Consider the following 11067-nt stretch of genomic DNA (forward strand, 5'->3'; position numbering starts at 1 on the left):
TGTTGACACTGCTAGTAATTAAATCCTGTGTTCGTGTATTGTTACCATCGAATGATGTGAAATTTCAGCAGAAGGCCACTTCTTGTAACTTCTCCATGTTGTTATGATTTTCTGTCATTAAGTTTTTTGAACTAACTTTTGTTAAAAAATCTAATTATTAAATTATCGATTATTCAATCATATTGGGTATGATTTCTCACTCTTTTTTCTTACTCTAACTTATTTTTAATTTATAGCATGCAATAGGAGAACCGGGCTCGATATCGAAGGATATAGAATTATAGTTAACATCTTCAACGAAACATTTGTTATTTATAATGTTCCTGGTCAATGGACGCTTCGATATCTTGTGCCCGGGTAAGTTTAGGAAAATTATTTTTATAGAAGGTTTTTTGTGCGCATTTCTTCTTTGTTGCTAAATAGTTCTTCAATTTATCTGAAATTTCATGTATTTCATCCGCAAAATGTATTGAGCTACTTGTCATTTAAACCAAATGTAAATATCGCTGTATTCGACGTTGAGAAGACAAACGTTGAGTTAAATTAACACTCATAAATGTTGCCCTAAGTCTTAGCATTTTATTCTTACTATTTGAACTTAATTTTAGAGTTTTTACTCACTCTAAGGTTTGGAAAAACGCTGTTTTAAATTCAAGAATTTATAAAAACAAAAAAAAAATATACATATATCGTATATTTACGATTTAAGAAGTTTAAATAATAGGAAAATGGACATTTAAAAAAAAGTGAATAAAATTCATCGCAGGAATTACATAAAAGGAAAAATGTGAAATTTTACTGTACTGTCATATTATGGAAATAAACAGAAGATCGTATAGCTTTTAAAAAAACATTGTCCAAATGAGTTACCTGATCCTTCGTTCCAGAAGGATCTCCAGATTCAATAGCTGGTCAAGTGCTGTTGATATTGAGTCATAGAGGGCATATGGTTCAAAATATAAAACTTCACTTTATTTCGCAGATCTCATTGATAAAGGTTCATTGATGAAGTTGGCTCTCTTTTAGATGGCATTCAATCCCTCATGTGGAACGCAAATTCTGGATCATATTTTTGAATCAGACGAAACTTCCTTTTCCTTAAAGGGAAAAATTAGAATCAACAACTTGTGAACATCAGTAATATGTAAACATCAGGATCATCGTAGACTTGGGGACTGCAACTAGGAAAACTCGCCAACTATTGGTGCCAGGTACACGTGTCGCCATGTTGTGCGTCTTAATCCGCTAACGTTCAAATTGAAACAAAAATGGGATTTTTCCTAAAATTTAATTGCTAAACTTTAATTTAAATTTACTTCCATACTATACTTTATAAAAAGGTGAAATGTGAGATATTCATCTGGAAGGCGAGCGCCTAAAAGTTTTTAAAAAATGAGAGCGATGTTTCTCTCACACGTTGGCTTCCTCAACTGACGCCAAGAAGGCACGCGGAAAGAGGCAAAGCGCTAGTCGGATAAAGTTAAGGTGGGAATAATCGATATAAAAATTAATTGATCAATTTAAAATAGTAGAAGGCTATTGTGGTTAAATGAACGAAAACTGAAAAAAACTATTGAGGAGTAGAATATCGACGTACGTGTGTGATGTCACAATATATATATATATATATATATATATATATATGAAATTATGCCTTTTAGCAAATATTGTACTTCTTCGATAACTGTTGTAAATTCGTAACAGCTATTCATAGCCCTTTATGTTGAAAATTAAAGAGATAAAAAATTTCAATGAGAAGAAAATGCACAGTATATTTAAATATAACGCACAGCACGCAAAGAAAAAAAACGGATCACTCAGAATAATTTTGGGTCTAATAATCGGATCTTCATCTTCACGTTCTAGTCTCAATCAAAATATTTCCAGGAGGTGACGAAATCGGGCACAAAACTTACTTTCTCTGAATAAACATACTTTTTTTCCAATCCATACCTTTATTTTAGATTTTGACCCTCAAAATATAGTATGTAGCCGCAATCTGCTAAATATGGTCAGGAGAGCAATCCAAAGTTTGAACCCAAAATGTGAATTTTATTTTTTGCGTATTACGCAATATCTCGAGAAATTTTTAATTGAATTGAAAAATCTTTACCTACAATTATAAAATGTTTTACATCATTTTAAAGTAACTGATTTGACATAGTAAAATACGAAATTTGAGCGAAATCGGTTGAATAGTTCCTGAGAAGTCAAACTTTAAAAAAGCTGTATATTTAAAATTAATAAAGTATGAAACAAACTATGTACACACAAACTATGGAGTAAGTACACTCTTCATAGTAAGTTTTAAAAAACTCATGATGTCGTGAGTGGAGCTTTGGATGGAGAGGGGAATGGGGGAGAAATTTAAATATTGCTATTTACTCACTTGAGGTATGGTTTTCATTAACGCTGAATCGAATGAAAGGGATCTTCGGATATACCATCTTGTCACTGTGTGTACAAGGAAGGTATTATTTCTAATGTATGTATGTATGTATATATATTTATAATATATGTATGTATATATATTTATAATNTATATATCAAACACAAATACAATATTTTCACTTTATATTAAGGAACGTTAAACAGTCACACGGTGTTCTTTTACTGTATAATGTTGCAAATGTGTTAACGTTTCTAGAACTCTCCAAATGGATTAAGGATGTGAGAGAGTGGAATCCACAAATCATTATATTTATAAGTAAGTTTTTATTTTCTACTTTAGTTTTTGAAATTGATCTGAACACTCTAAAGCAACAAATTGATAAAAAAAATTAAGATTCCTTATGATAAATTTAAAATTTAAGTTAATTTAGTCTGCAGCAAATTTTCTGAAACGATTTTTTGCTAATAACACAGTAATCTCCAATAGATTTTTTCCACTCTTATATGAGTTAAATGACATTTGCTATATGCCGTAATTCAAATTCCTAGCAGTTGAATTCTTTTAGTGATGATTCAAACCTCACAGATAGAAATGCTGATCTTGATAACGATTTTTCATACTTTCATGAAACTCTTTTCACATTAAATATTGACTTACTGCATTTTATAAGACCTTAATTACTATATTATTCCAATAACAGAAAAATACTAGGGTGGACATTACATACCAAATAACTTAGCAACATTAAAGCTAAACAGTACTTCTCAAGTAGTTAGACTCTCCAGAAAATTAATAAAATATTGATTCCTAAGACCGGTAATTTGAATCGCAAATGTGCGATCTTGCTAAAAATTTCATCTAGCGTTAAAATGATTCACTTTTCCGTTCAAGTTAAACCATTGTTCAGTGCTCAAAAAAAAGAAGAAAAAAATAATCCTCTTGAATAATTTGTGATCTAATGGTCGGTACAGACAATTTTTTTAAGTTACAAAATTAATCACAAAAACGTAATTTCACTTTTTAAGCAAACATTTTTGTCCACTGAATTGGATTTTAGACCGCTAAAATATAAGCGATAGCAGTAATCGGGAAAATATGTTTCCCATAGTTTGATCAGGAGAGCGGTCCAAAGTTTGGACCCCTTAATGTTTATTCAGAGAAAACTTTTTTTGCGTCCGATTTCCCAAGTTAAAATATCGTATGCACTAAATAATTAGCATGCCGTCGTAAACCCATAAAATTGGGTCGGCAAAAAGTCCACCACAAAGGTGAATTTCTCCCAATACTTGATCTAGGAGTCCTTCGTCTTCTGGATTGCATTGAAAATTACGATGATACGGATTTGAACATCAGTAGTTGTAAACTGAAAATTCGGTCGGCTGTTCAACGACGGTTATGATATAAATAAAAAAATTAGTTAGCATGTTTGAGGTTATCCTCTTGAACCATTAAGATTAAGACCTTAAACTTATAATTCCGATCATTGGATCAGAATTTAATCAGTGTGATCTGCATTTAATTTTGCGCACTGTGCGATTTAAGATGTATACTTATCACCGAATTATAATTCTTAAGAATCTGGACTATATTATTGCTCAATACTTTTTAATGTTTCAAACAGTGTATCAATGCAATCATTGGCAGAGCAATGTTCATATATAACTTGTGTAGAGAAATAGACGAATATTTCTCATTTAATTACACGATGTTCAAATATTCGACCTATACATTCAGATGGGTGATAAAATTATTCCTACACCCGGTTGGGAGTTTTAAAATTGCAAATAAAGACGCATAGGTTTAATCTGGGAGAACGAAAGGTAGAGCCACGTTCAAAAATGGCTTTTATGGATGGTTAAGAATGATTCAATTAATTTTTATAATAATTAAGCAGATAATTTTCTTGAAGTTAGCAGATTTACGGTATCTTTTTTAGTAGCATCCAGCGAGTCGAAATAACCTACTGATTGAGGTATTGGGTATAACGCGTTTTTCTTTCTTTTCTTTTTTGTATTCTTTTTCTATCTTTCTTCTTTCGCATTTTTCTCTCCTTGATGCTTACTATCACCCATCTGAATTTGTCGATTGAAATTTGGAATAATCTATTTATTTTTTGCGTTTAATAAATATATGTATTCCTTCTATAAAATTAAACAAAGTTTTGTAACAATCATATATTACGTCTTACTTCTGCGAAAAACATATGTATTTATCACATTTTTTGGTAGAATTGTAACGTTTCTTCATTTGTTGACAGTTGGAATTCGATGTGATCTCTTAAATGAAAAAGAAGTATCAAGCGAGACTGGTAAAAAATTTGCACGAAGTGAAAATCTGGAGGTTTTAGAATGCAACACCTTTTCTGGTGGAAATGTAAACGAAGTAAGATGTTCAAACATATTTGATCTTAGCGTTATGACTACGATCCTTTTTCTCTAAATGGAAATTTTCTTTAGCTTAATTAACTCTTCACATGGTTATATGATAGTAGGATATCTAATGTTACGACACTCTAAGATATTTCATATTAGTATCGTTTATAATGTTTCTAAGAGAGTGGGCAACAAAAAATAGATGGAAATGCATAATTTTAAAATACTTAACATTTATTTCATGTAAACACCTTTAAAAACGTGCATTAAGGAAAACATTTCCATATGATCTCTTAAAAATTGTTTTTAATCTTATTTTTTATTTTGCAACCATCTTTCAAGACCTTCGATACTTCGTTTTCTTACCTAATATTATCAAAAATCTCATTCAATTCAATATGTTGTGCAGTTTACATGCTGTATAGTTATTTTGCTATAATTAATGTTAAAATTGTCTTTTAAAATCCACCCTGGTTTAAAATCTAATGCATTAATTGTAATTATTGTTAAATGTTTAACTGGAAAGGGAACTAGGGGTCAAACAATTTAAGCAGTTTTGTTTAAAATTTAACAATTTTAATTTCTTGTTTGTTTTAGGTTTTTGAACACATGGCTTTGAGAATACTTCAAAAAGAAGGATTGATACCACCTGATGAAATTGAAATCGAAGGAAAGTCTCACGAATGGAAAAAAACCAATGAGGTGTTTGTCACTTCCGTTACTGAAAAAGAACTACTAAATAGTTGTTTTAACGAAACAGAAATTATTAATTGTAAGCCAAAAGATACAAATTATCTAGAAGATAGCAATTTACAAAATGGAACTAAAGGTGAAAGCGTTTTAATGAAAAAAGACAGTACTCAATCTTGTCCATCAACCAGTAAAATAAAAACTTCAGAGTTAAACGAAAATTGTGATCCTCCTGATAATAAAAATGGCGTTGTACTACCAAAAGCAGAGAAGTCAGTAATATCAGAAGAAGAGATGCAACAAGAAGGAAAGTGTCCAGCGTGGTTTGCTTGAACAGTAACTGCTTAATATTCGAGCTTGTTCAATTTATGAAGTTTTTTATTATTATGGCTCTGTAGGATCTCGATATGTCTTCTTAATCAAGCAGCAAAATGAACGCATCAAAGCTAACCAAAAGTTGATATGCTTTGGATGATAAAAATGGCGTAGTACCACCAAATTCAAAATAATCAAAGCTTTTCTTAGAGAAAAAAATATTAAGCTTAATTTACTTGAATAAAAAAATATTAACTATTGCAATTTGTTTTTTTAAAAGCAGTTCTATTGTTCCTTCATCGTTTTTTATTTAAAAGTAAAGGTTTTCTTTCCCTTTTCTGAACCCTATTTAATCATATTACTCCATTCAATTTTCTTACTTGTAGTGATCCAATTTTTTCCCGTAAACCAATGCACATTTGCATTGCTTGTTGACAAAAAAAACCTGCATTTTTGGACTAAAATTCGGTTCGGTTTAATTCAGAGTTATGTCCAAATGAAAAATTAGAACCAGGAACAACAATTTTTGAAGTCGGAACGAGTCTAAAAATAATTTCTAAATTTAGACAAAATCTTTACTGATAGTAAATTCGATATGAAATGATAGTTTTTACTGTATAGCTTACAAAAACACAACAGCAGATCTTAAATCAGAACTTCATTCGAATTTAAATCCGAGCAAAATTTATATCACTTAAATCCGAATTTAGTTCTTGAACTTTTTTACAGATAGCACATTCAGTGAACAGCAGTGGAAAGTAATCAACCCAATAACGATTAAAAATAGCATAAAAGTAGAACCGAGAATCGATAGGTATCTTCAACTTCCAAATATGTTTAACAGTCATTTTACCTCCTTAACCCAAACTAACTTCTTAGACTAAAATGATATACACATGAAATACTAAAGGTCGAATAATAAAAATACTTAAATTTTAACAAATAGTTTGTCTAAAAATTATTTATGAAATTTTGGTCTATAATTAGCTCTGCTAAAATAGAAAAAATTGTCGTAATTGTAAATGTCCCAATAACAATAATTTAGAAAACAATGCAAACAATTTAAGAGGCTCTCATGCAAATGTTTTAATTGAAGAGGCCTGACGCAATTTAATTTTTCCTTTCAGCAGTGTCTTCAGTGGAACTAATTCATTCATTCAGTCATTACTAATTTTGAAATTTGTCAAGAATGAATTTTCTAGTTTCTGAAGCAGAGAGCAGCAAACAGTGCATTTCTAACTCCTTCTTTTTTTTAAAATTGATTTTTCATAACAATATCCATTTTTTGACGCCAAGCACTATACCTTTACGTAGAACTTTTAAAAAACTAGCATATTTAGCAAGTCCTTCAGGTACTATGTTTCCTAATGGACTATGCGCATGACGTTCGATTTATAAATTTTTTGGAGCACTGAAAAATAGGTTCAGTAAAATTCCACAACTGAATATGGTTTTAAACATATGATGTACACAGTTCAAATATCTAATATTTTGTCCTGCATTTATTTGACTACGAATACGATAAGATAATCTTTCCATCCAGAAGTTTTACTTTATCTTTTAATGTCAGAGATCAAAAATCAGAGTTTATCGCTGTCTACTGTTATTTTGAAAATGGCTTAAAAACGTCATTACGGGGAAAAGCCGCAGTTTTGTGAAAATGAAGGGCGTTTGTGGTGTAATTTTTTAATATTTAAAAACTGACCTGAATTCATGCATTTCCTTAACTCATAAAAATTAAAATTTCCTGAAACTATAAATTAAAACCTATTTCAATGATAAAGATACAAAAAACTTGTATTGTAATACAAAGAAATGTAATAATCCTTAAAAAAATTTTAAGAAAAAGTACGGAAAAGTACATTTTCTTTCATAATTGAAGAGTCGAAGCTATTTTTTTCAATATTCACTTGATTTTATTATCAGTACATATATTTATATAGATTATTAAGTAACTGCATTCAATGGCCGATTGATTCACGCTCACAAAATAACAGCTTTAAAAGTTTAACAGCTTAACTTGAAACCTGCATTGTTCTGAGTTTTTAATTCTTTCTCGCGAACTTACCAATGCACAGCAATACGTTTAAAAGTTCCAAAACGTCAGTTAAAAACAATGATGTGGAGAAGTATTTGAATACTCGGGCAATTCTTTTGCTCCTGAAATGAGAGTAATTGCTGAAGGAAAGAAAAGAGAATATGTTTATAATAACTTTAATAGCAATAACATAGGCAAGATGTTCTTTTTTTCTAAAAATTTCAAATCATATTGAAGGTTGAATTTTTATGTAAATTTAAGAGGATATTATAATAAAATTTTATTTTTCCTAATATAATTTTACTAATTATATTTATGTATAGTATTGTAATTGCTTTCAATAATTTCTTCACAAAATATTTATTTGTAAAAATATTAATAATGTAGTAAAATAAAATTAACAGATTTAATGTTTTAGTGTTCTTAGTCATTCATAAGATGACTCTGATAGCTGTGTGTTTGGTATAATATTTTTCGACCTCCTCACTTCGCACACCATTGATTAAAGAAAAATGAAACTACGAATTTTTTTTAAATTACCCCCTCCCCGACAAGAATAAAGGAAGATGGATTTTTTTAAATAAAAATCAGTGAAAATGAAACAGGACTAGTAAAAGCAAGTAAACAAATGACGATCAAAACTACATTTAAAAAATTCCTCTTGCAGTCAAGAGACTTTCATATTTGTCTTTTCAACGAGTACTGATAGTGAAAGTAAACAAAGCGGCGTGCTATTTGGCGCAATACTTGGTCTGCTTGGCGCCGGTATAATACACATATGGCGCCTATCAGTCAAGCAAAAACTCTTATTAAATATTCCTTTTCAAATTCAATTTTGTAAACTCTTTTGATATAAATTTGCTTAAAATCCAAAGTAAATATTTGTTTTGATTAGAAAAAGTAAGTATATTTTTTGTTCTGCAATAATCCTAGCTCAGTAAGAAGTCGAATAAAAAATTTAACTAATTAACATTAACTACTTGCCTTTACTTTAATAATGCTTTTACCATAAACTTTGTGCAAACATAGCTTTCTTAAGTAAAAGATATGAATAATAAAAATTAATAAATATAAGATTAGTAATAAGTTTACTAAAATACAGAAATATTTAAATATCTATTTATTAAATTTTTGGCATATTTTGCACCAATTAAATTGTGTCAAAATCTTACATAAAAGTTTTTGTTGCTTCTGAATTATAAAAAATTACAACTAAATCAAGTATGTATTTTATGGATTTTAACTTTTGAGAATATAGGTAGTGTACGATATTTCCATTATCAATATATATGTTTAGAATTTTTACCTAATTATAAGAAATTATTATATAATCAAAAAAAAGAAAGAAAAAAAAAAGACAAACATTATAAAAAAATTGATATCCCAACCAGGAAAACAAGATTGAAGACATCAAACTCTTTCAATTTTACAACAATGCAAAGTACCTGTAGTTTTTCTGCAGATTCATCAGAAAGTATATTTCAGAAACAATGACTGCATAATTACTTCAAATTTACTGCAGAATAATCACGGATTTAAAGTTTCAGTTTTTTCTAAATATAAAGTGACCTTATTTAAACTGCAGTAATTTTGTAGAAAATAGCTAAAAGTTTTTCGAAATAAATTACTGAGAAATTGCTTCATTAGCTGCAAAATAACTTGAGTGTTTTTACAGTTGAGATTGCTCTGCAGAGAATCTGCAGTTAACTCTAGAAAAACAGCAAAATTACTTCAGTTCTGTAGAAAAACTGCAGTTATTTTTTGCTGGGAAGTAAACAAAACTTTTAAGTTATCGGAAGTAGAAGGATTGTGCATAAGAAGTTTAAATGAAATTGGAGTTGAAAAGTGGAAAAATTGCATTGAGCACTCAGAAAATCGAAAAAGTGATGTGGGATTTGGATGAAGAGATCGAAAACACTGTTAATTCTCTAGTAATAAATATCAATTCCAACAACGAGGATTCTACAAGGTTTTAGAGTGAATCCTGAGATTAGTTTCATTTTTACTTTTTAATGATATAATTATTCGATATTATCCGTCGTTAATACCGTATTTCTTAAAATTTTGTTCTTGTCTGCGTAGTTTAATATCATAATTTTTGCTTTCGGTACAGTTGTTAATTAATTATAGAAACTCAACTGTTACGCAAAATTAAATAATTTTGATACTTCATTCTATTTTCAAAAACCTATTGAATTCGAGGCTCACAAACTGCTTTTTTTAATAAGTTAAGTGGGTATATTTTTCTAAGCAAAAGATTTTATGAGACATATAAAAAAGTTCCAAGTTTCTTTTAGTGTAATTATTTTCTTAATACTTCCCTTGGAAGTATAAAGATAGCAGTTTGAAAATACAAATAAATGCAGTTCCTTCAAACATATTTTTAAATCAATCGGTGAAACATAAAACTATTTTAAACAATATTTAACTTTTAAAAAATTTTAAAGAAAATTTTAATTATGAAAATAAAGAGTATTTCTTTAACAAATTCTTTCAATTCTATACGACTTTTACGATGGAATTATAAAAGTTATGTTTTGCATAGATATTTATGCAAAATATATTAAAACTAATTTAGTTTAAACTTAAAAAAAAATGTATTAAAACTATTCTCAAAATAAAATTATGTGTTTACTGAAACAATTAGAAACGTATTTTCATGTAAATATTTTAATTTTGCGCTTTCTTATCTAATTTTAAGATATCAAATACCGAATATCGTTTTCGTTTTTCTATAAAAGCGAAAGCTTTGTCGAATCAAACGAAATCGCCCATTCAGCGAAAACACCGTTGAAGTGGCAAACGTTGGCGATCAAACAGCAACCCTTATATTTACTTTCACTATCAGTTCTCGTTGAACAGACTTAGTTTCACTTTCACTTTATATTATGTGGGAATCATAATAGCGATTTACGAAACAAAATACTGCACGTACTGAAGAAGAAGATAGATTCCATATTTCTTTGATTGACGAAGCATGTAAGTTTATATATTTTTAATAATATTTCTTCATTTATTTAACCTCATCTTTAAATTGAGTAATAATTTCTTTCAAATAAGGCAATGGTTTCTGTAGATAAAAAATATTCTTATCATTAACATTTTGCAAGCGTGGTTTTGCATTGCTTTATTAATCTTTGTCATAAAAACAGCCTTATCTTATACACAAAAATAACTGCAAACATATAATTTATTTACAAGGGCGCCGGCAGAATAATATATAAGGGGGTGCAACCCTCTAGCAAACTACCCCCCCCCCC

General features: G+C 29.2%; 2 protein-coding genes across 2 annotated transcripts in view; both read left to right on the forward strand.

The window, feature by feature from the left end:
- LOC107444102 (uncharacterized) overlaps window positions 1-11067 on the forward strand; it is a gene marked incomplete in the record, with an annotated part of 17273 nt that overhangs the window by 1085 nt on the left and 5121 nt on the right. The window contains 2 exon segments of the mRNA XM_071177493.1: window positions 237-357; window positions 2583-2707. Of these exon segments, the coding sequence (XP_071033594.1) occupies window positions 237-357; window positions 2583-2707 (246 nt within the window).
- LOC107444105 (uncharacterized) lies at window positions 2733-6028 on the forward strand. The gene is made up of 2 exons (XM_016058182.3): window positions 2733-4774; window positions 5362-6028. Exons 1-2 carry the CDS (start codon window positions 4523-4525, stop codon window positions 5785-5787), a joined length of 678 nt encoding a protein of 225 aa, XP_015913668.2. The 5' UTR covers window positions 2733-4522; the 3' UTR covers window positions 5788-6028.

This window comes from Parasteatoda tepidariorum, chromosome 2 (assembly GCF_043381705.1).
Source record: "Parasteatoda tepidariorum isolate YZ-2023 chromosome 2, CAS_Ptep_4.0, whole genome shotgun sequence".
Lineage (NCBI taxonomy): Eukaryota > Metazoa > Arthropoda > Arachnida > Araneae > Theridiidae > Parasteatoda > Parasteatoda tepidariorum.